The sequence below is a fragment of the Crocodylus porosus genome, unplaced genomic scaffold (genome assembly GCF_001723895.1).
Source record: "Crocodylus porosus isolate Cpor-Errol unplaced genomic scaffold, CroPor_comp1, whole genome shotgun sequence".
NCBI lineage: Eukaryota > Metazoa > Chordata > Crocodylia > Crocodylidae > Crocodylus > Crocodylus porosus.
The window spans coordinates 54,759,388-54,784,867 of NW_017728948.1; the positions used below are offsets into that span (position 1 = coordinate 54,759,388).

At 41.6% G+C, this 25,480-nt stretch overlaps 1 protein-coding gene across 6 annotated transcripts in view; it reads left to right on the top strand.

Annotated features, from left to right (window-relative positions):
- Nucleotides 1-25,480, top strand: part of LOC109322174 (exocyst complex component 1) — a 54,959-nt gene that overhangs the window by 7,156 nt on the left and 22,323 nt on the right. For 3 of the 6 annotated variants that reach the window (XM_019553108.1, XM_019553107.1, XM_019553111.1), the window contains exons 3-12: nucleotides 1,595-1,728; nucleotides 3,128-3,258; nucleotides 8,098-8,257; nucleotides 9,472-9,492; nucleotides 11,486-11,673; nucleotides 13,707-13,934; nucleotides 14,155-14,287; nucleotides 14,452-14,561; nucleotides 21,077-21,226; nucleotides 23,169-23,274. In XM_019553108.1, coding sequence (XP_019408653.1) covers nucleotides 1,605-1,728; nucleotides 3,128-3,258; nucleotides 8,098-8,257; nucleotides 9,472-9,492; nucleotides 11,486-11,673; nucleotides 13,707-13,934; nucleotides 14,155-14,287; nucleotides 14,452-14,561; nucleotides 21,077-21,226; nucleotides 23,169-23,274 — 1,351 coding nt within the window. In that variant the 5' untranslated portion in view covers nucleotides 1,595-1,604. The remainder of the gene's footprint in view (nucleotides 1-1,594; nucleotides 1,729-3,127; nucleotides 3,259-8,097; nucleotides 8,258-9,471; nucleotides 9,493-11,485; nucleotides 11,674-13,706; nucleotides 13,935-14,154; nucleotides 14,288-14,451; nucleotides 14,562-21,076; nucleotides 21,227-23,168; nucleotides 23,275-25,480) is intronic. The other 3 variants (XM_019553110.1, XM_019553112.1, XM_019553109.1) reach the window with 2 other exon arrangements.

Genomic DNA, 25,480 nt, shown 5'->3' on the forward strand with positions numbered 1-25,480 from the left:
AGTGTGATGAAATTGTAACAAAATACACTGCCACAGGTGTAAACTGACACACAGCGGTGCAAAAGGGCAATTGAGCTGCTTTGAAGGCCAATTTTGTCAGGTGTGCAAGCATCCTTTATTCACAAAGTTGACAGGCTTCCATTTGAATCAGTCTGTAGATGTATGCATTTTTCTTCATCTCCCCACCCACCAGATTTCATTCCTCTGCAGGGGAAAAGTTCTGCACCTTGGATATTTCAGTGGCCTTTGATAAGACAAAGACTGTCTTGTTTAGTTTTGTGTTGCCCTAAATAAGCCATTTTTTTCCCCCAGAGAATATTTGTCTACAAGAATAACCTGTGAATTTTGATTGCTTATGTGATTGGTACAACTCTTAATGCAAACATCTGGGCTAATTCCATTGTAATAGGACAAGGACAGCCCTGTTTCTTTGATGTTACAAAGTTGCAAGTACTGGGGAGAGTCACATCAGTGACAGGGCAAAGTTAATCACTTAGTAAACAGTTGGGAAGGGGATTGCACCTGGGGTGAATGTTAACTGATTAGGAGCCAGCAGCTACTTAAGTCCACAGCAGGGGCTCTTCCTTCACTGGGGCACCACTGGGGAGATTCAGGACCCACAGTGCTGATAAGACAGGTTGACTGGGTGGAGGTAGCTGAGGCAACCTGTGAAGCAAGGAGGTGAGGAAGAGAGGAGAAACTTACCGGCTGAGAGAAGGTCCCAGAGAGAAAGGATCTGCTGGTACCAGCAGGAAAGAGAAAAGGGAGTGGGACTGAAGTAGAGCTGACTGGCTCGGGGGAGTGGGCTGCACAGTGGTGGAGGGCAAAAGGAAGACAAGCTGTGAGAGCAGCCAGGGGTTTTCCACAACCTGCGGGGAATGTACTAATAAATCAGTTTTCTTTTATGCTGCTTCTGGGGTGATTTACTACACCCTTTCTCATTGGGGAATTAACTTATTCTTTCATCATTCCAAAGCGTGGCAGGTGAGTCCCAGGGAGAGAGATTTCATTATTCACCCCCACCTGGCCACAGCCATTAATGTTTAGGGTTCCTCCTTAAATGCTTTATGTACACTGGACTTGGCAGCAAATTGGGTACGAATTAGGGACAACAATATTAAAGTAGCTGTGTAGTTGGTAGCAGTTGGACTTAGGGCAGCTTTCTAGAAAGGCAGTGCTATTATTAGTCACTTGTAGCAAGATCTTTGTGAACATGAACTGGAAGAAGGACAGTAGCTTACTACCATTTACTATGGTTCTTTGAGATTGTGTAGCTCCCATGACCTACCTTTTTGTTCTTGCCATTTGGTGTCCTCTTTACTGGGATCCTGAATTGGTGAGAGATGGTTGTAGTAGTTGTGCTCTTTGTGCCTCTGGTGGTGAGAGCCTGAGGATGTGTAGAGTAGGCATGGTCCCAGGTAACCGAGGATTCTGATATTGTAACATGAGGTGTAGGTATCCTAGGAGCCCTTTCGACGTAGACTCTCCAGAAAACCATAGTTACTGTATGGTAAATAACCATTCTTTCTTATGTTAACTAGCATTGTCCTAAATGTGCTTGAACGGAGAATAACTACTTTAAACCTGTTTTCCAGTGAGAGAAAATGACGGCAATCAAGCATGCTTTACAGAGGGACATTTTCACTCCAAATGATGAACGTTTATTGAGTATTGTAAATGTGTGCAAAGCAGGAAAAAAGAAGAGAAACTGCTTTTTGTGTGCCACAGGTGTGTCTCAGTCAACATACAGAGCAAGACATTTCTTTTCATGAACTTTTCAGTATTATTCACTTTAAGTAAAACATTTATAAATAGTTGCATTTCACTACTTTTCATACTGCAGTATGCTTTTATCCCATATGGAACATGTGGTTCCATTTACAACAGGCAGAGTATGTTAAATATGGGGTGAAAATAGGTCAGGTTTTCTTGATACAGGTTTTTCTACTTTCACTGCAGTATGCCAGTGTGATTTAAGATTAAGTGAAATTACATGTGATGGTGGCTGATCCAGACTGAGGACTATCAAGATGAAATGGTGGCCTTAGAAGTGTGTGTGTGTTTGGGGGGGGGGGGGGGGGCGGGCTGTCTCACTACCCTGGTTAGTGCCCTGATGCATTGGGTGTTAATTTTCATCAAAGTTGAGTAGCTCAGAGAGAATTGCCAGCTGGAAGCATAGCCATTTAAACTCACTTGGGTAAAGTAAGCAGGCTAGATGAAAGAGCAGGGTGTTCTGATGAGAACTTCCCCTCCAGAACTATCTGAAAGGTGGTTTCAAAGAGGATGGAGCTAGACTGTCATCTGCCACCGCCGAGAACAACAAGAAGCAATGGTTTCAAGCTGCAGCAAGAGAAGTTTAGGATATTAGTTTAGATACTAGGAAAAACTTTCTTAACAGGAAGGTAGTAAACTGCTGTAACAGGATACCCAGAGAGGTTGCGGAATCTCCACCCTTGGAGGTTTTTAAGACCCAGCTAAACAAAGCCTTGGCTGGGATATTCTAGTTGGGGATGGTCCTTCTTTGAGCAGGGGTTGGGACTAGATGACCTCCTGAGGTCCCTTGTAACCCTAATTTTCTATGATTCTGTGATTCTAACCCTACCCCTTCCACCCTGCGACCCCCCCCCCCCAAAAACAAAAAAAAACTGAGCAGAGGGATCAATCTCAAACTTTCACTTTGTGTTCCACTCCAGTCCTGTAATAGTGCGGCTTTGACTACGGATTGGATTTTTGATGAGAGAAGAGGGTTGGCATGACTAAAATTAATCTACATTTTTGCTTTACATTCTTTGCAGTTCATTTTACTAATTTTACTCTTACATAAACTCATACTTTGTTTTTAGGCCTATCATGTCCAGCAGATTAACTGAGGGACATGTCTGTAATGTACTATAACTAGAACTAGCAGCTGTGTAGAGAGCCATATCCATGAATCTTGGTTTAGAACTGAGCCTTATTTTTGGAAGGATGCCTTTACATTGAATCGAAACTATAAGCTAATTCTGTGAAAGAATCTGAATCTGTACAAGTTTTCAAGGTTTAAATGTAACCAAGAAGCAGGAGACATTATTTCTGCCTAATATATTTCACTCTTCATTTGAAATTACTTCTGTTTTTTACTTAATAGTGACAACTGAACGGCCAGTGCAGGTAAATGTGGTGAAAGTGAAGAAATCTGATAAAGGAGATTTCTACAAAAGACAGACAGCATGGGCACTTCGTGATCTAGCAGTTGTGGATGCCAAAGATGCTATTAAAGTATGTGTGTGTTTTCCATTTTTGTGAACTGTGTCGCGCGTAAGTTAACTTCCTTGAATGTGAATTCTAGACTGAATGGTTGCTGAGGTAATAGTCATGTGTTTATTGTGCCTGTACCTTTTGCCTGGCCCTTACAAACGTATTTGAATTCCAGTGAACTAAATTATAGGAGTCCAGCAAAGCTTGAACATCTATGTAGTGCACTGTCAGTGATATCTCAGATGGGTAGAGCTTGGCCTAGGCCAGGAACTGAAAGAGAACCGTTATTTTCTTTGTTTTTTTTAGCCTTTACCCAATTGGAGCCCCATGTTGCATTTTCCAAATTCAGGTTTCCTTGAAACAGGGCACCTTTGTAGAATGAAAGCTTGACTGTAGGTTTATTATTTGTGCTGAGTTCTATGCAATACCTGAACCAGAATGCACTCTGAAACTGTGGGGCTGAACAATACATAAGAACCCAGATAAGATGCGTCTAAAACTATTTCTGTGAGGGGTGCACTGATAAAGATTTTCTTGGCTGATACTGATGGCCAATTATTAACCAGCCATATTGGCCTATACCAGTCTGATAGTGGATTTTTAGGAATGCAGCTGGGCAGCATGGAGAGCAGTGTCATGCCGGTAAGACTGGGGGGGAGGGGCAATCTAAGGTCCCCATGGTGAGAGAAGGATTGGGGCAGGGGCAGGAGTGGGTGCTGCTCAGCCAGGGCTGTGAATGCAACCTGCGGGGGAGGATGGAGCCATGGGTGGCTTGTCTGGGTGGTGGAGAGATGGGGGTGGCCTCTGCTGCTGCATGCACCCCCAGAGCAGGCATGGGGAGCATGTGGGCCCCTGGATTTGTGTGAGGGTGAAGGTGGGCTCTTGCTGTGGGCTTGGGGCCAGGGGCTACACCAGACTCTTCCTGGGGGGGGCTGCACTTGGAGCAGGTTGGAGCAGGGCAGGCTCAGCTGCAGCAGAGCACAGTGCCTGGAGCAGGGCCAGCACTAACAGGGAGCTTGAGGGGCTATAGGTACCCCAAAATTCCTTGTAGCCACCCTTCCCAGCGCTGCCGCCCACACCGAGCACAGCCCCAGTCCAGCCACCCTGCCAGAAAGAAGCTGTCTCAGCCCCTTGCCCTGAGACCACAGCAGGCAATTCACCCTGGCCGGCCCCGTGTACAAATCTGGGGGGCACATGCCCACCATGCCTCCCCCGGGGGGCCACACAGCAGTGGGAAGCTACCGCTGCCCCAGCTGGGCAACCCCTGCCCCACTGCCTCCCTCATCGTAGGGGCCATGATTTGTGACCCACCCTATGCCCCTTCCCTCCCCACTGCCCCTTTCCCCCATGGACTTACTGGCCAGATGCCGCCCTCCAAGCTGCTGGGCTATATTCCTGGCTGTGTGAATGCTGCGGCTGTGTGCATGCATGTGGCATTTATTGGTGAAATTATTGGCCAAAAAATGCTGATTGCTGCTGATGATGATAATTTTGCTGTTATCGCTGCTGATCTGATATGGGACCGATTTATATAGGTGCATCTTTAATTTCTGTGCAAAGGTAACCTTTTATAACCCTCCTCTGAGAGGTTTGGCTACTTGTTGAAAAACATACCATCCTGAGGTGTTCTCTAAATTGTGTATGTCCATAATAAACTTCTTTCTGGCTCTGTTCTATATGGAAGGCCAAAATTTCTTTCTTTCTTAGAAATACTTCAAATCCCTGGACTAGGCCTGTTCCTTGATACGGTGGAATAAAATGCAGATGTCTCATTCATTCATCGCTTCCTTGGTGTTTGTCAGTTGGTGTTATGTAGGAATTCACAGTGTACCAGTACGGTGGCCCATATTTATATTGGCACTGATAAAAGGAAGATTGATACTATTGGCAATTGGCTTTTTTGGCTGATGTGGCCGATAATGTTGCCAATAAATGCTGTGAGCAGCCGCAGCATGCATGCAGCCCGGCAGGTTGGAGAGCAGTGTCTGGCTGGTAAGTGTGTGTGGTAGGGAGCAAATAGAGGACCCTGTGGTGAGGGAGGGAGTGGGGCAGGGGCAGGCACTGCCTGGCCAGGGCGGGGTGCAGGACAGAGCTGTGAGCAGCTAGTCAGAGAGGTGTGGGGAGGGGGGGCAACTTCTGCTGCTGCGCACACCCTGTGGGAGGTATGGTGGGGAATGTGCCCTCCTTACCCTGCACACAGATCCAGGGTGGGCTGCCTGCTGTGTGCTTGAGGTCTGGGGTGGTGTCAGGCTCTTCCTGGTGGGGGCTGGGCTGGGGCTCTGCTCAGGGTGGGCAAGAGAGATGGCGGCAGTACTGAGAGTGGGGGCTGTGGGGTGGCTACAGCTATCCCAAAATTCACTGTAGCCTACCTGTAAGTTCCCTTCCCGGCACCACTGCCTGCCCTACCTGCCCCAAGTGCAGCTGCAGTCCAGCCGGTGCTGGAAAGAGCCTGGCATCACCCCAGCCCTGAGCATGCAGTGGGCAGCCTGCCCTTATCCTGCACACAGATCCAGGGGGCACATGCCCTCCATGCCTCCCCTAGGTTGCATGCAGCAGCTGGAGCTGCCCTTCCCCTGCCAGCCCCCAGCTGGGCACTGCCTACCCCTGCCCTTGCCCCAGCCTCACTCCTTCCCTCACCATGGGAGCCTTGATCTGCGCCCCTCCCCCCACACAGACTTACCAGCTGGACACTCAGGCTGCATGTTGGCAATCAGATTGGTATCGGCCAATGTGACTTGTTAATAATCAGCCATTGGTATCAGCCCACAAAATCTTTATTGCTGGACCCCTAGTAGGAATAAACTAAAAGTTAGATTTGTCTGCTAATGGAAGACCTTTGGATTTCCAAGTATACTTCCTTATTTAGTATTTAAAATGCATGGTGGCTAACATTTTGAGAAGACTAAAATTGAAAAGTAAATCTAAGTTTTGTTTTAGGAGAGTTGCCAGAACTCCCCTGGGTTTAGTGAAAACGGTACATTTTTTTTTTTTTTTAATTTTAGGACTGTTCATCCAGTTGGTAAAGCTGATTATGTTTCAAATACGATATGTACATTATGCTTTGTGAATGTGGACAGATGAACAAAATATACTAAGTTAAAAGCTTGTGAAGGAACGTGCTGTGCTGCCTTATATTAACTTTTTCGTGTGCGTTGCTTCTCCCCTGCAGTAAATAAAAACTGAATTGTGGTAATAAGTCCCCTTTCATTCAGGGGTAAGCTTCTGTGGTTTTACTTGTTGCTTACCTGGATATAGGAATGGATGCATAAAACAGTTACCGTGGAGTGACTGATGCTTGGTTAAGCCCTTTTACTCTTTTAACTCAGCATAACTAGCTTGTGGATATCCTGTAAAACAGGGTTTGGCAACCTGTGGCCTGCAAAGCCATTGGATTTGGCTCTGGAACCAAGGGATCTTTGTCAGGTGAATCCTATCCCCCACATGCTGTAGGTGGGTGCTTTATCTGTTCTGTGCTGCAGCTGGATGGAGAGGAGAAGTGACTGCAGCCAGATCCTTGCACTGGCCCTCCACAGGCCTAAGCTGGGTCATTTAGACCTACCTCCAAAAAATGTTGGTGACAACTGCTATGAGGTATGTATAAATTCACATCCACATGAAAAGTGGTAATGATGCAAACTTAGTCACTCAAGTTGATGCCAAAATTGTTTACCTGTGTAATTTTAATTTGGTTCCCTTATGACTATATGTGATGTATAGTTTCTTAAATGATGTGGTGTTTCTCCTTACCACCCCCAAATATACACTTTGTGTATCATCTGTAATGCTTACCATTCAAAATTGTGTTGCCATATCTCTTTAAAATGTACCATTAGATATCACACTTGTCTGCATGAGCTGCAGGAGAAATGTCTTGTTTTACTTCATCTTATAGGAAATATTTAAAATGAAGACTTCAGTTCCCATCATCTTGAGTTTCATGACACACGTAGAAGCAAATGGCAGTTTCACTTTTAGAGAATGCATAGCATTGAGAGGATGAGCACGTCTGACTGTGTAACTGACATTAGGAAGGGAGGAGGTGTTTTTATCAGCATATGTTCAGTGCAGAGTCGGTACTGGGTGTGTAAGTGGCTGTAAAAAGAAAGCTTTTAAGTGTTAAGGCAGTATTCCTCTCATTGGATCCAATGGGATAAATTATGTATAAAAAAAGATTGAATTGTTTACTTTTGCAAGTGTCCTGTTTTGTGGAACACTAAAACAAAATTAACTGCATCTTTTTGTGAAGATTTGCTGATTTGGTCATTTATCCTCAAGTGCTTATATCCTTTGAAGGATCAGCAACATTATAAATCTCTAAAATACAGAAAAAGTTAATTTCAAATAGATTCCTGTAGAAGTGGAGCAAGGAATGATTTTTATGGCTTCCTATGGATTCCACTGCTGTTTCTGGTGGTTGGCAGGTAAGACGCAAGTATATGTGCTTTGGTTAGTCCATAAAGTACAAATCTACCCTGCTTCCTACAGGTAAGAAGACCAGCTATTTTAGCTAGTATTAGCAAATGGGTTCCTTAAATCCAGCGCACATTTCATACCCTGTGTCAGTGTCCTAGTTGAAGAAAATGTTCTTGTTCTTTCATCTCAGTCTGTAGTCTTTGCCTAATGGTTTGGTTCAAATTTTGCCTCGTACAGTCCATTTTGGATTATTTACCATTTGTTGAAGTTGCTTAGGCTGTCCTTGATTAAGGTGTATTTCTTGGTTATGTTGACCATTCTGATGACAGCTGTAAAACTTCCATTCATCCCATCATCACAGAATTTCTAAATACTAGTTATTGTCTCTTTTCAGTCAAAGAACTAATCCTGATTGGTGAGCCTAATGTCTTGTCTTTTGTCTTGCAGGAAAATCCTGAATTTGACTTACATTTTGACAAGGTTTACAAATGGGTTGCCAGCAGCACAGTGGAAAAGAATACTTTCATTTCATGCATCTGGAAACTGAATCAGAGATATCTTAGAAAGAAAATTGACTTTGTAAATGTTAGTTCCCAGCTTTTGGAAGGTATACTCAAATCATGTATATTTTTAAAAATGACACTTTTCTCTTTACACTTACGGTAAAATATTCACCAGACACTTCCTGCATGCATGCGTAATGCAAGATCAGTTTTTGAGGTAGCAAATAATTGGAGCTCCTTCTGCCCAATTGGTATAGATCATTCCATATATTCAAGTATGGATTAGAAGAGGAGATCCACCACTAAGATGGAATAAGTTGATTTCTATGGCTTAAAACAGGGGTCAGCAACCCCCAGCATGTGTGCCAAGCATGACATGCAAGACCATTTTGCTTGGCACACCACTGCCAGCCCGAGCTCTAAGCAGCTGCTGCCAGCCACAGAGCCCAGGATGCTCCCAGCAGGTGGCTGGGAGGCTGCAAGCCCCGCTGCAAGCAGTCCGGGCTCCATGGGCTGGCTGCAGACAGCTGCTCCGGGCTCCAGCATGTCGGCACACTGGCACCTTCCAAGGTAGACATTGTGGCTTTTTCAGCACTCTGGCCAAAAAACATTGCCTACCCCTGGCTTAAATAGTCTGTATACTGTATGCCTAGTGAATATTGAAAGAATGTTTCCCTAGCACCAGCAGGCTTTATTTAGTAAGTGTAAATGGAAGACAACTATTTTCATTCTGGCCTTTCATTTGCCTTTGTGCACTTTATAATCTTTTGTGTCTTTTATAAGCTTGTGGAAGCTTTTCTCTTTGCTTTTGCTTAGGATTCTTTCAGCTTAGAGCAGTCTGATTTCCATACATGAATGTTGGAGAGCTTTTGTCATATTTAATTGCATACTTACCTACTAATTAGTCTGATATAGCAAAGGCTGGTAAACAGACAACAGAGCTAAAGCTGTTCTGATTTAAAATAACATGGCTAACCGTAAAAGGCAAAATGACTTACCTTATTAGAATTTTGAACACAGCTTAAAATGTTAATACACATGACTTCCATCAGAAATGGAAAATTTCCTAATCTGTTATTAAACCGTTGAAGGTTTTTGTAAATAAGCTTGAGTCACTAGACTCAAATATTGTCGATGGAGTTGGAGGAGGAAGTCCCATGGGAATCTGCTTTTTTCATGTTGAATTCTGACTTTTCAAACTATTGTGATGTTATAACATTCAAATTTATTGCCATTAAAAACATCAGTGTTCATACTCTGCCTAGCTAATATTCTTTGCTTCCTTTCCTCTGCTTTTTCATACCTTTTTATTCTCCAGAACTACCTAAAGTTGCAGAAGGTGCGTAACACCTTTTCCTTTATTCTTCTGTGAATCCATTATTTTTTTGGTAATTTTAAGTTGCTTTTGTACTTCTGAAATAGTTTGAGTGTGGTTTCTAATTGTGAAAGGAAGTAACTTCAAGACCTCTATATAGGGGTATGTTAACATCTTGTGTGCCATTTCGGTCAACCTTTGGATGACTGCATCCTTTGAAAATAAGGAATATAGATGTTCACTCTCTCGTATTCTAATGCAACAATTTCTTCATTATTGTGACAAAAAAGGACAGTGAAGGCCTGTGGCAGTTACCATTTATTATTTGTTTGGACTTTTTAATAGCTTCTTGAAGTATAATTCTCACTTCCTTCATTACTGCTTGTTCCCTTGAGAAATTTTGTTGAGCACCAGCTTGAGTCCTAATGACTGAGTCCAATGTTTGTTTATGTAGCAAATTACTTTTCTGTTAATTTTTCTTAGCATAATTTGAAGCAGAGGTAAAGATATTTACAGGAAGTGGTAAAATTTAGGTTCCTAAACAGTAAATCACTTCATTTTTTTTTTTTTTTTTAAGGGCACAAAGAACCCAGTAGCTCCTGCCAACTGTAGTAGGAGTTATTTGATTCTTAACTTAGAAGATCAGGCTACTTAGGGGACTTTATGGACAAGTTAGAAAAAAAATACCAAATGTATTTTTAAATTCAGGAGTAATGCAGAATAATGTGCATATTGCATTTCAGTTTGGTTATAGCTGTTTTGCTATTGGCATTTCTAAAAATTCCAAAAGTGTTGCTATAAAATGGCAAACGTTAATATTTTAAATTACCAAAAAACTCTATTACCAATCTTAGAGATTCAGAAATTTGAGTCGGTCACCAAGAACATGAATTGCTTAAAGATCATGACAAAAATTCTGGGGGAGATCTCTTTTCCTTTCCATACATTCAGTTGGTGAGGACTAATTTAATTTAATTTTGCTTGGTATTAAATGTGTCAGGGAATTGTTCACATCTAGCTGTGAGCTGACTGTGTGTGTAACTGTTGGTAAAAGTTACCGGAGGTAGGGTTGGAATGCTTTATTCAGGATTAGGAAGGCAGGTGTAGTTAAAAAGAAGCCTCTGGATATCAACTCTGTTGTCAGTTATAGCCCAACACCTAGCTTTCCTGTGTAAGTAGTAGAAGAAAGCATTTATGCTAAGTCCCAGTAATTCTGAACTCAGATGTCACCTACTAATGCCAAATTAATAGAGATGTTGGTATTATCTGTAGTTCTATCTTTCCCTATGTATATGAAGTGTCCTGACTGTCTGCTAGCTTTGTTAGCACACTTCAGAAAGGGTGACCATGAGGCTTTCTTGACTAATTCTTGGAATCTGGAAGAAATGGATTGGAAAGGTCTGTGATAGTTTTCTTCATCTCTCTGCAAAATCCCTAAGCATTATGGATGACCGCTTGCTTTTTATTTCCAGTGGATGAAGCATGAAATTCAGTGGGGTTCTATCTGTTCCCCTATCATTGAAGAAGTAAAAGTATTTTCTTTTGGCAGATCTAATGCAACATCTGCAGACATGTTTTAGAAGAATTCTAGAATACGACAGAAATAAAGCCCAGTGAACATTCTCGGTGTCAGTGTAAAAGAACAGACATGTCCCTTTGTAAAGCACTAACTGAATCTTAGACCAACACAAATTATTGATATGGGGATGGCTATGTATACTTTGTCTGCATTAAAAAAGTTTGGAGAATTTCACCCATCAGTGAATTTTGGGACTCTTACCACCAAAATGCTGAGTGACTTGGAAGAATATAGAGTTTTTGGATGTCTGTGTGCATGCATGCTTTTGTAACATGTTTGCTGTCCTCTTATTTAATATGGCTTTGACTATTAGTCCATCTAATTCACTTCATTTAAAGGAGGTTGAATATATTTATCTAACTGTAAAATGGTAGTACTGTTCCCAGTTTGCCAGACAGATGCATTTATTTTGGGCTTCTTTCCCCTTCTTCATGTAAGAATCTGTTCCAAGTGGAGAGAATCAGAGCGTAACAGGAGGAGATGAAGAATCTGTAGATGAGTATCAAGAGCTAAATGCAAGAGAGGAGCAGGATATTGAAATAATGATGGAAGGCTGTGAATATGCTATCTCCAATGCTGAAGCCTTTGCAGAAAAATTATCCAGAGAGCTGCAGGTGCTAGATGGGGTAAGGATTTCTTGTAAAGAGTTACTGATAATGGGTTAGTATGCCGGGTTAAATTCAATTATTGGCCATCCCTCATGGTCAAGGATGATATTCTTCCATGGTTGTCTTATCTGTGTGTCTCAAGATGACTGGCAAGGCTTATCTGGTATTGACAGACTCTGTTGCAGCTCCAGGCAAGTGTTTTCATGTGGCATGGGTGGCTGTAGGTTCTTGGTTCAGTCTGCGACACGGTTTCTACCACTTCTGTTTTTCCATCGGTTGGTGTCATTGTAAGGTTTCAAAGTCATCAGCAATCCCTCATAATCAAGGCTGATTGTCTTCCAGGACTCTTATCTGTGGGTCTGAAGATGGCTTATAAAGCCAATCCAGGATTGACCGGTTCTATTGCAACTTTGGTACGTGTTTCATTGCAGGGTGGATAGCTCTGGATTCCTGATTTGGTCCTTGACATGCTTCTTTTGCTGCTCCCACTTTTCTGTTTCCTGTTGTTGTCATGAGGTTTCAGAGTACTGAGATTCTTGCGGCAAACTCTTTCTCCATTTGAGCCAGTCCTGAGTGATTGCCTCCTATGAATAGATGTTGATTTTGCATTTTTTTTCAAGTTGGCCTTGAGGAGGTCCTTAATTAACTTTTGAGGACATCGTTAGTTCAGTGTAATACACTTGTCTTATTAATTGCTGTTGTAAAAATGGCATATTTTATGTTTGTTTGCATGCATTCAGCATGCTCTAAAATAGGGGCCAAAGTATATTTTGCTGCATGTAGAAACAGCTGATCATCTGTATTCCTGTTCCTGAGCAGCAGTATTGTAACTAGAGGTAGCAAGCAAAGCACCAGCCTCAGGTACTTTAATGGGGGAGCTGGAATGCCACACCCTGGTGAATCTTTGCAAGGACAGCAGCAGCCCTGCATTGAGCTTCTGCCTGAGTTGAGGACACCATTCAGGGGATATGCAATGTGCCACAGCAAGTGGGATCTTTGAGTTCCTGGGGCAGGCAGGACTAACTGCCCTCTTCTTTGATGCCCCCACAAAGCAAGGTTTTACCCAGGACACAAAACTTGTTATGTATCTGCTAAGTAGAATGGCATGTTCTTTGAGTTGTGTATTCTAGAACTTGAAATCCACTTCCAGGCATTGTAGGGATAAGCTAAACAGAGATCAGGAAAGGTTGAGGAGAAAAAAGGGAAGATGGTGTAGGGGGCTTTTCTTTTCTTGAAAAATTAATAAAATTCAACTCAATAAGAATCTGTTTAGTAAAAAACCTATGAAATAAAGATAATCTACATAAGATGACTATAAAATGAGGTGACTGCATGACATGGGGAAAATAAGTTAGGTGTTGACTTTTCCAAGAATATTTTATGCACTGTAGGAGACTTTTTTTTTTTTAATTAAGGTCTCTGAATTCATGCCTACAAGAGTGTGGCAGAATTTGACTGACAACCTTTAACAGGACTTTTTTCTTTAAAGAAAAAGAAACTGCCAAGTCTTTGATACCTACAAGTGGTGATGAGTTGGAGATTCCCCACCTTCTTGCAGAACAGTCAAAAAAATGTTCCCAGCTCTTGTTACGCTGTTGCCATAAGCATGGAGATGTTGCATTCAAAGCTGTGGTTTGTTTTTTGTAGCAACATGGTTTTATTACCAAATAATCTGTTTCCTTAACACCATGAATAGTGTCTATGTAGTAGAGACCAATCTGTATTTTATGCCCATAGTCGTTGCATGCAGAATAATATTTAAATACTATGGGACCTGGAGAGTTAGAGTAAAACTTTAATTTTATATTAACTTTTCATAATGAGACTATTCTGGAAACTGCCATGGGCTATCTATGACTTTTATTCTGTGATGGATAGCATTTAAAATTAAATATTTTTGTATAATTAAAATTGGGTGACACAGGAAGTCTGGCATTCAGTAGTGAGAGGAGTTCCACTTAATTGACATGTTAAATAAATCCTACTACGTTCAGTTATCAAGTGGTTTATTCAGAATCTAGCTGTAGATAAATTAATTGTTGGTTGTGCAGGCAAACATACAGTCGATCATGGCCTCAGAGAAACAGGTGAACATCTTGATGAAGCTGCTGGATGAGGCTCTGAAGGAAGTGGATCAAATTGAGATGAAGCTGAGCAGCTATGAAGAAATGCTGCAGAGTGTAAAAGAGCAAATGGATCAGATTTCAGAAAGCAATCACCTCATCCATCTCAGCAACACAAATAATGTGAAACTACTGTCTGAGATAGAATTCTTAGTTGTAAGTACGTTAATGCTGTCCTCTTGTGTTTGGCAATAAATGTTTACTAATAGTGTGTGAAGGTTTTTAAAGAAAAGCAAATGAGAGGATTTTTTTTCTTTTCCAAGCAGCTACAGTGATGCAATTAAATTTGGGTTTCTTTTTTTATAATCTGTGCTTGTCCATTCGAATAGCATAGAACTAAACTCCTAAGCTATCCTACTGTGTATTATCTTTGTAGAACCATATGGATTTGGCAAAAGGTCACATAAAGGCTCTCCAAGAGGGAGATCTGACATCCTCTCGAGGCATTGAAGCTTGCACTAATGCAGCAGATGCCCTTCTGCAATGCATGAATGTAGCTCTTCGCCCAGGTAATGCCTTCATAAAATGTGTTAAATTAGTTGTTATGCTAGCACTTTTCCATTTGGTCTTTTAGATCACACCTCTTTGTGCTGGGGGAGTCTTGCCCCGAAACCCTGCCTCAGGAAATATAACCTCCTTAAGAATTTTTGCATTCTGATTTTACTTTTTTAAGGACATGATATGCTTCACGCAGTCCAACAGCAGCAACAGCGGTTTAGTGACCTGCGTGAGCAGTTTGCCCGGAGACTTACCAATCATCTGAATAGTGTGTTCGTTCAGCAGGTATATACTTCACTTTTTTAATACTGTTATTTGCAGCTGACTGATACTTGTTTTCAAAACTTCTGAACAATTGAAAAGTTTGGGATGCAGTTGAAGTACATTTTCAGATTGAATTGTTTGACTGACTGGCACACTTACTAATCCAAAGGTTAAGTGTCAACTACTATAGAAAGTACAAAAATATCTGTTTACTTGAGTACAAGACAACAGATTTTTTTCCCTCATTTAGCATGGGCAGGGTGGGAGTCCCTTGTCTTAGATCTGAGTGCAAGGTGTAGGGCTGGGGGAAAGTGTGGGGGGGGGGGCAGGCATTGCTGCAGCTATGACTCCAGCCCTGATCGGTGGTTGAAGTGAGAGCCATAACTGCTACCTGCTCCCTGCAGCCTCTGTCCCTGCTGTTGCTTAGCTTCCAGTTGGGCTTGGAGCATATTGTTACTCCAGTTTTAGCCAGGCAATGCAGCCCCAGCTTGAACCCATGCATGTTCTCTGTGCCTCAGGCTGGAGCTGGAGCCATAGAGTAAGCTGGCAGGGGAAAAGGGAGCAGCAGTTGGTGGCCCCACCTCCTCCCTCCTGACACTGCTTGCCGAGCTGCAGTAATGGAGGAGATGAATTTAATATGACCCTCTAATAATTAAATTCTGTACACGTAAAATTATAACAAATTTATAAATTTTTCTAAGCATAGAATCTAGTTATGGGGGGTCATCTTAAGTTCATTTTGGATTCAGGTGAATATGGTAATATTTCTGCACAAAGGTGCCTATGTTAACATGTATTTTAAGCTTCATTTTTGTAAGGCAGTATTAAGTACAGTTACTTTCTTATCTTTCAGTTTTGACACAGATAGATTAAACACTCAAGCTGTCTCTTACTGATCAGTCTTTTTAAAGGGTACCTGTTCCACTGTGCAAGGGCTTACTTTTACATGCGTGCACACACTCAAATTGCATCAGGGAAACTATTAGATTTTCTTTAAATCTACAATTACTCTTATTGTTCCAATGCTTCATGCAGTTCAGTTATGAAATATGGCTGAGTTCCAGTCTCTGCAGCTGCTTGGAGCTATGATGAAGCTATGGATTTGGAAATACGGTAGATTGCAGTGACAGTGGAAACCAGATTTTGCATGACCTGATAGGGTTTTGGTCCTGGTACTTCTTGGAGCAGTGTACTCCAATTCTACATCTGGTCTGAGTATAACTGATGTTGCTTCTAAAACTTAAAATATGAGTGTGAATTAAAGATCTACACTGGATTTTTTGTTTTAAGTATTTTTAGGACTTGGGAAATTTGACGTTCTTAAGTTCTGTAGATGCTTCTTTTATGGTTCTTGTAGCTAGTAAAATTGTCTCATTTTGGTTTTGCTGTTTTGTGAATTGTTTAGAATTCATGTTCTTAGACTTGTTTTCTGTGGGAGATGTATGGTTGGTAGCTTCTCATTTTCTTTCTTTCTTTTTTGAATGCTCTCTTTATTCCTGTATTTTTATCTCCAATTAGTTTACTCAGATCCTACTTCAGCTTTATAACAGGTCCTACTGTCTTTCAGTTCCTGTGAGTACACTGGGTTTGATTCAAGTTCTCTAACTTTTCTTCAGTTTTTTCTTTTTTTTTTTTTTTAAGCTTGCTAAACCTAACCAATAGTTGTGACTTTGGCTTTTACAAATAGGAAACTTGCCTTGCTGATTATGGGGAACCACACTCGACCTTTTTGGTTGTATTGGTGCTCAAGCTTCGTGTCCCCTAATACAGAGATGCAGCATTCACCTGCCCCCTGAAGTATAATTAAGAAAACATAGTGATAAGGGTTTTGTTGTTGTTTTTATGAAGGAGGACTACAATAGATTAAATTATCTAAGCTAATTGGGACCAAAACATGGTCATAAAATCAAATGTTTTAGTTAAGAAACATCTTAAATGCCCATTTAATAAAGTATAGGGTATATACCATCTTTTTTCAGCTTATCAATTATCTCAGATTTAGTGAATGAGAAATAAACAGTTCTCTCTTAGTTGCCATTGCTCTCCCTTGTACCTCACACCATGCAGGTTCTGCTTCAACATTCATTTGGACAACTCATTTTGTAGTAAGTGTAATATTTTATGCAACTAATATAGACAATCTAAAAACTAATTTATAGCTCTCCTTATCATGAGGACATTTTTTTTCCATATAAAGAATAATACTGTATAATCCTCTCCAGACATAACTTTACATTTGACTATATAAATATTATTCGTAATGGCAGGGTGAAAGTGCCTTCTAATAAGATGTTTCTCTGTTATGTAGAAGAATAACTTACTAGCACTCCTGAAAATTGTCATTTATTAGTTGCTTTCTTTTAACTTCCCCATTAAAAGCAAATCTGTGGCACGCCACTTCTGTTGTTGGTTTCTCTTTTTTTTTTTTTTTTCTATTAGAGACTGTGCAGAAGTGTAGTTGTGGTCACAAATTAAGTCTGAATATTAGATGTGTAAGGCAGTGCAGTAACAGGATGGATGTACTATTAAGTACAGACTTGTTTGTTCCTCCCTGGGCTGCTTATAAAAGTTTAAGATGGGGGAGAAATTCAGTTGTTCTGTTTTTAATGTCAGATGACTTCAACCCGCACCATTTAGCTAAGCCTCATTGCCATTGAAGGAGGTACTTTTATACTGGAGGAGAACTACATACAAATGACAAACTTAATTGGTTAACAGGGGTGTGTGAGTGTGTGCCCACCCTATTGCCTTTGCAAAGAATTCTGGCCGTCATGCTCAGAATAGGTACTAATACCCGCCAAGTTCTATATTTTGCTTAAATTTTCAGTGATGCTCCTTTTGAGTTTGCATCCTCATCGGCCGCATTCAGTTTGATAAACTAGTAATGAAATCCATGCTTTTGAGTATGAACTGCTGGTGGCCTTCAAGGGAACATGCCTTTGTTTAACCTCTCATTTCAAATTTAAGTAACAACAATTCTTCTTAATGCTTTGTTTTTAAAGCCTATGTTTAAAGTGCCTCGGGTACAAATGTTTGTGGAGAAGATGGTAGTTTACAAAAAAAGGAATAGTATCATCTGAGGCAGTTGGATGAACAGTGGAGAAGTTGCTCCTTTCAGTGTACATAAAAAAAAATTGTTAATTGGCACATTTTATTTTGTGTTTTTAACATTGTTGGAGTTGTATTTCTGTTAAAAGGACTTCAGTTATTTCTTCAGGTTTGCTTTGGAAGCACTTTTCTTGTTTTCCTTAAAGGAGAGTGGGGGGAGAAGAGGAAAGATTTGAAACCATCCTAAAGCAGAAGAGGCAGTTGGGAAACATGAAAGATCCAGTCCAGATACAGGCAGTCTCCTTTATGGGTCAGTTTATTAGATAGGGCAACGGGACAATAAAGTTTAATTGTCCTACTTAAATAAGACTAAATCCAATCCCTTGTATTTTAAAATACATTCTTAAGAAATTACTGTTTTTACATCATTCAAAAAAGTTGGTCAAACTTAAAACAGAAATGCAGCTCCAGAGCTCATTGCAATTGCAAAGGCTATAGCAGTAACCATTGCTAACGTAGCAGTTGGTATACTTAAGCATTTAATTGTCTGGGCTCTTATCGTTAATTTTAAATAAGAGTCAGATTTGGAAAATAAAATACGTGTTACTTTAATCTTCCTAGACCAGGTTCTATGATGAAGAAAAATCATTTGTAATTCCTTAATTTGAAATGGTCCTAAGGGACAGTGAACAGCAAAGTACATGAAAGTTTGCAGTGTATTGTGGTAACTAACAGCCAATTGTAATTTTGTGCTACATATCAAGAGGCAGCATGTTGTGATGCATGGAAGAGATATTTCTCTCTATTTGGCAGAGGTGGAGAAACCACATCTAGAGTATCGCATTTAGTTCTGGGCCTGTTTGTACTAAAAATAATTTCATTCAATTTGCCTAAATATTCAGAATAGAGCAATAAAGATTTTTAACAGGGAGAGACTAATTTGGAGGAAGCGTAAGGAAAGGTAAGAGAACAAAACTTAATAAATACCAGCTAAAGGGAGAAACACTGTCAACTATGACTATATGAAGACTATTGATACCAAACAGAAATACATTTTTATAGTGGCAGAAGAGGGTCATGATAAGAGTTATCAGATGGAATAAGCAATAAGGATGTTGCCTGAGTGTCAGAATGTTTCTAGCAGCATCAACTGGAATGCAGATTAGGCTTCTGTTGAAAAAAGGTGATATAATGCTGCACAGCTGGTGGATAGAATAGATCGGGCTGACAGTGTACAGCTTGCAGTCTGGATCTGTCCCATGGAGCCACTGGATTTAGCCCTCGGAGCTGGAAGGCTTTGCTTTTGCCTGAACTTGTGCTTGGGCTGGGCAGCTGGAAGCTGTGGTAGCATTGTTGCTGCTTCTCTGTACTTCCCATTCAGTGGCAACATGGGCCCACCATCCAGCTAGTGGGGAACCGAGCCAGGGCTGAGCAGCTTCTAGCTGTGCCCACGCTATAGCTAGGAGGCACAGAAGGTGGGTGGAGAGCGTGGATGCAGCTTCCAGTTGCTTAGCCTCTTCTCAAATCCCCACCACCTGAAAGCTATATTTGCTCCACGGCTGAGGAGTGGGGGACCTGGAGAAGCAGGTGGTGGTGCAGGTGAAGCTCCCAGGTGTCTATACCTGGCATGGGCACAGGCAACTTCTATCCCTTTCCCCTCCCCAACTGCTGCCATGCTACTGGAGCTAGGTTGTTCTCACCTGTGCCTTTATAAAGGTTGCCAGCCCCTGGAACGACATGAAAGAGGTTTTCAATATCCAGTTTCAGGGAAAAACTTAACCATAGAAATGGTCATCAAAAAACAGTTGAAAATTTGATATTAGGATAGTAATGTACATCCTGCTGTAACACAGTACTATAAAAGCTGCTGCTCTAAAGTCATAAATTATCCCTCCTCCCCCCCACTTTTTTAACCCCCAGCTGATCTATATTTGTTATTTTGTATATCAGGTTAAAGCAGTAAAATGGCACGATTCCTAATGTTACCACAAAGTGCACACATTTTGTGTATTTATCTGAACTGAGTGGCTAGTAACTGTGTGTTTTGTTTCTTAGCAAGATGACAACTCTGGCATGCAGGTTCTACAGCTCTCAGAATTACTCCTTCGTGTTTTTGCTGGACTCAAGTAACTTAAAGGTTTTAATTAATTTTGGAGAGAAAAACAACTTTTACTTTTAATCTGTTGGTAGGACAAGCAAGAAAAAGACATTTCGGTCAAGGAATCTTTTTTTTTTTTGGTGTTCATTTCTCTTTCTTACCTCATTTCATGTCTCAGCATTTTGTACATGTAGTTGTACAGCTTGTATCATTCTGATCCTAGGAATGAGAGCTGTAATATCTCATAAAGAATTGTTTCCTACTTAGTGCAAATCCAGGAAAGCTTGGAGACAATCTACTTTAGGTTATTTTTTTTCAGTTCATGTTTGACTGAGTGTCAAGTTGTCCATTTATTTAAATGAAGCGTGTCCATGAACATGAGTTAAAAAGTTGAGTTCTATTTTTTTCCCCCCCAAATGAACTTTCTATATCTACTTGGTCCCAATTTTCCCATGTCTGTCTGACTTCTGCTTGGTACAAAAGAAAAGGTGAGTCTAAACTGCTTTCCTGCTTCAGTGATCTAAGTTGGCAGATCACAAAAATTAGAGCAGTTCAACAGCTGACATAAATTATAAAGGTTATACTCTACCAGCTAGTCTCCTGTCTTTCCATCTTCAGACCTGTGTAGGCATGCTTCCTTTGTCTAGGGAAAGTGGGCAACAGTTACGGATGCTGACTTTACAACATTGGGTAACTTCTGCTGGGTCATGGGAATCATGCTGCCCAAGCAGGATAGGTCTATGCTTCCCTGACAGCACAAAGGGGACACAGGAAGTTATGGAGATGAGGGCAGCTTTTTCACAGGAACAGCAGAAGAAGGTCCATCCTTTCAATATGGAACAGTTTTGCTAGTTTTTAGGTCTTTGCCCCATAACTTGGGTTAGCTAAAGCTTAAAACATAGCATGTTTTATACCCTGGGCAGAATAATTCTAGTATTCTTTAACTTTTGTTCTCTGAAATGGCTAAACTGTTTATTTGACACTTTCCAAAAATCAAAATCTACTTTCAGCCTGAGAGTAGATGCTTAGCTTAGAAAATTGTAAACCTAAATGGTTTGTGTTTGGCAAAGTTGGAATCAACAGAAAAATGGTCTTAAATGGAGGAGTTTGACCAACCTCACTGCTAGGTGTTGCTGCCTGCCTCATCCAGAATGTTTTAAAATGTTTCTTATTATTTGTGTCATGTAGCACTCAGTCCTTTAACTAAGATCAGATGTCTGTAGCTCAGACCAACGAAATGTAAAAAAAACAAACAAACAATTTTCATTCATATTGTAGTCTGTTTCTTTTTGGGTTTTCTTTTAATCTGTTCAGTGCAGTTTCTTTAGTGGGAAGTACAGAAACTACCCCCAGACTTATGTTTAACCTTTTTTTTTTGCTTTCTGTTAAGGGTCATGATCAAAGTTCCACACTTGCCCAGCATTCTATCGAGTTGACATTACCCAATCACCATCCCTTCCACAGAGACTTACTTCGATATGCCAAACTGATGGAGTGGCTCAAGAATACAGATTATGGAAAATATGATGGGCTAACAAAAGTATGTGAGACACAACCTTGCATTATTCTTGTACGTCAGAGCTGCCACATTTTTTAAAATTTGAATCACAAGTTTGTTTTTGTTTGTTTTTAAATAATATGGCTCAATTACTATTGACTTAATCTTCTACTCTGATTTTCTTGCTGCTTGCATAATAGTATCTTCATTTTTCTGTATTTGGTAGACATTGTAAATTCTCCTGAACATCAGCAGTCCTTGTTTTTTGTTCGTTTTTTTTTTTTTTTTTTTATTTTTAACTGTATAAAGTCTGGGTGCTTAGCCCACAGCCTGTGGGCCAAATCTGGCCTGCAGAACCCTGGCATGTGGCTTGAGGGGCTCCTCACAGTTTGGGAAATCTGGCAGCGGGGAGCAGTGGTAATTGAATACTGCCACCCCTCCCCCACTACCAAATTCCCATGCCTTGCATAGCCAGATTTTTCTAGTTCTGCATAACTGTTTATTATTTTCTTTTAATTCAAAAAAGCTTAAAGCAGGGGTTGGCAACGCCTGGCATGCAAGGCCATTTTGCTCAGCATGCCACAGTCAACCCAGGCTTTGGGCAGCTGCTGCCAGCCACGGAGCCCTGGCTGCTCACAGCAGGTAGTCAGGAGGCTGCAAGTCCTGCAGCAAGCAGCCTGGGCTCTGTGGCAGGCAGCACCTGCCCAGAGCCTGGGCCGGCTGTGGCAAGCGGTCGGGAGGCTGCAAACAGCTTCACTGAGGTCCAAAGTCCCCGCTGGGGTCCATGGCTGTTGGCAGCTCCGTGTGTGCCTCAGGATACATGGCTGGGAAGGGGCCAGGGCAGTGCAACCCTGGCCACTCCTCTGCCATTTGCCCAGAAGTGCACATGCAGCTATCACGGGCAGTGAGCTGGGTCAGGGCTCTGCAAATTTCAGTGCAGCTGTTTGCAGCCTTCCCAGTGCCTGCTGCAAGCAGCCTGGGTTCCATGGCAGGCAGTAGGGGCCTGCCCAGAGGCCAAGCTGGCTGTGGCAGGCAACTGGGAGGTGGCAAGCTGCTGTGCTGAGGTCTGCAAAGTCCCTGTCCAACTCATTGCTGGCAGTGGATGTACTTGTGCCTCTGGGCAGATGGCAGGGGAGGGCCTGGGGTTGTTCAACCCCAACTCCTTCCCCACCCTGTGCCCCAAGGTACACTTGCAGCTGCTGCCAGCTATGGAGGTAGGCCAGAGCTCCGGACCTTAGTGCAGCTGTCTGCAGCCTGCTTGCCACTTGCTGTGAGCAGCCTGGGCTCCATGGCTGGCAATGGCTGCATGTGTGCCTTGGTGCATGGCAGGGAAGGGGCTGGGGCAGTGCAACCCTGGCCCCTCCCCTGCTCTTCATTTGGAGGTGCCTGTGCATCTACCACCAGCAACGAGGACTGGGCCCCTTGCAACTTCCCTGCCATCTGCCCCAGCACACCAAGTTGAGGCATGGGTCAAGGTTGGGACATTTTTGGTACTCCGGTCAAAACATTGACCTCTGGTTTAAGTGCTGTTTTAAACTGGGTAAGTACCATGCAGTGAAAAACTAACCATAAATTGTATACAAATTTTTACAGGTATAGTGGAGGAAAAGAATTGTTCCACAATAGCAAGTCTCACCTCAGTAATATACCATTCTTTTTAAAGAAGCCATATTCATAACTGAAGGCTGAAGTATTAAAGCTCTAAAGCAAATGCCAGAATGGTTTCTGGAAAAATGCATAATGGTCTCCTTTCTGTTTGTGTATTCCAATGGGAGGTGAGATGGTAACAAATCCACTTGGGAGCATGGCAATTTGTGTTTTCCTGGCAGCATAGCTTTAGGTTTTATTTAACTAAGATTGTTTAGAGAGTCTGCTTTTTATTTTGCTTGACATCATGATTATAGTTCCCTTCATTTCATTTGCAGATTCTATATGGCTACATTTGTTTAGAATACCATATATTTGTGCTTTCTTTTCTTTTAAGAATTACATGGATTATTTATCACGGTTATATGAAAGGGAAATAAAAGATTTCTTTGAGGTTGCCAAAATCAAGATGACCGGCACAACCAAAGAAGGAAAAAAGTTTGGTAAGGTTCCAGGAAGCACATGCCTTTCTTTTGGTTGTTTCTTTTTTTGTTGTTCTTCCATGATAATAAGTATTTATGGTACACACATTCCACAGCCAACTCTAAAACAGTTTTGTGCCCCAACTGCGAAGTTGCATTTGTTAGACTAAATGCAAGTTGAAAGACGAATAGGATCATCAGAAGCGCTTTGTGTGCAAAAACTGCTGCCTTCCCAAAGGCCCGACCTGCATGTCTATTGTTTGCAACACTTCCAGTAGTACTAATGGGGATTTACATATGGATGACTTCACAGATGCGGCATGAATTTAGAATATTTCCTGAGTGCTCATCATAGCTTGTGACCTGACAACAGGGTTGTCTTAAACCCTGACAAATGTTGTCGTAACACTGCAGTATATTGGGGAAAATTATTTTATCATCAGAAAGTTATTTGGGCTGTGTTTGTTTCCCTTAATACCAAGAAACTTTTGTTTAATAGGGACTTGTGTGGAACCTTATGTAAACACAAGTTCTAACCATAGGGTTGTATACATGGTTTTGTTTTCTGAGGGATCTATGTACATATAGTGAAAATGTGAAATTAGGCTTAGTTTGTCCTTTAAAATTTTTCCTTTGGGAGTGCATGTATTCCCTTCTGGGGGAGGAAAAAATTCAGGTATGCATGAAGGGAAGTTATATCCAAAATAGACTTGGTACTTAGGAAGCAATAGTATTGATGGAAAAAACGTGAAATTTTGCCTTGAGTTATTTATCTGCTATATTGCATTTTAAGATAAAGCTGTACATTTTAAATGACCTATACCATTAATTTAAAATGAAGTAATGCCCATGGCTAGACTGTCTGTTGTAATGCAGTAAATTGAAGCCTTTCATGCACTTTTTCAAATGATGGATTCCACTTGTTATTTTACTTAGAAAATCTAAATTTAATTTAGAAAGCCAATAGGATGCTGTATACCAGGATACAAATTGTACAGCAGAGAATAAGTCATACTGGCAGGGGGAGTAGCACTCTACATCAAAGACTTCATTAAGTCAAATAGGGTAGATTTCTCAACTGATAAGAGGGGTACTGTAGAATCTCTGTGGAAAGAAATTCCAGGTTTCAGTATAAAAAAAGTATGACGGGATATACTGTTGACCCCCAGACTAGGACGGCATCAGTGAGCTAGAAATGCTGAGAGATGAGAGAGGCTGGGACAGCAGTAAACACAATAATAGGCGAGTTAAATTATCCACAAATAGACTGGGTCACTCTAACAGCACGCTGGGATACAGAGACCAAATTTTTTGATGTTACAAAAGACTGCTTCCTGTAGTAGTTAGTCTTGGAATGTACAAGAGGAAAGGCCATTCTAGACCTAGTCTTAAGTAGCGCGTAGGATTTGGTGCAAAGGGTAAGTGTTACTGAGTCTCTCTGCAGTAGTGACCCCAGTGTAATTGGATTTGATGTCCATGTAGGAGGGAAGAGGAGAAGAAAATCTACCACAGGAGCTTTTAACTTTAAAAAGGGAGGCTACACCAAAATGAGGAGGCTAGTTAGACAGAAGTTAAAAAGGGTAAGGAGGTGAAGAATGCAAACAGCATGAGAACTGCTTAAGAACACCATATTGGAGGCATAGAACAAATGCATAATACAAATCCAAAAAACAAAAGGAAAGCGGATTAAAAGAAAGCCAGCATTGTTTAATGGAAGGGTTGTGGAAGTAATAGGCAGAAAAAAGGCTTCTTTCAAAAAGCGGAAATCAAATCCTAATGAGGAAAATAAAAAGGAGCATGAACTCTAGCAAGCAGGGGTGTACCAATAAAGGGTTTTTTGGCCAATACTGATGGCTGACTATTAACTGGCTGTATCGGCTGATACAAATCTGATTGCTGTTATGCAGCCTGGCAGCTTGGAGATGTGTGCAGCTGGTAAGTCTATGGGGAGAAGGGGCATGGGGGGGGGACAGATCAAGGCCTCCACAGTGAGGGAGACAATGGGGCAGGGACAGGTACTGCCCAGCTGGTGTGTGGTACAGGATGGAGCTGGGGGTGGGTGGGAGTGGCTCCCACTGCTGCATGCATCCCAGGGGTGGCCCCACCAGATTTGTGCGTGGGGTGAGGGTGGGCTTTATGCTTGGGGCTGTGGGCTGCTCTGGCTTCTTCCTGGTGGGGGGGCTGGGCTGGGGCTGCACTCAGAGCTGGGGAGACAGTGGTGCTGGGA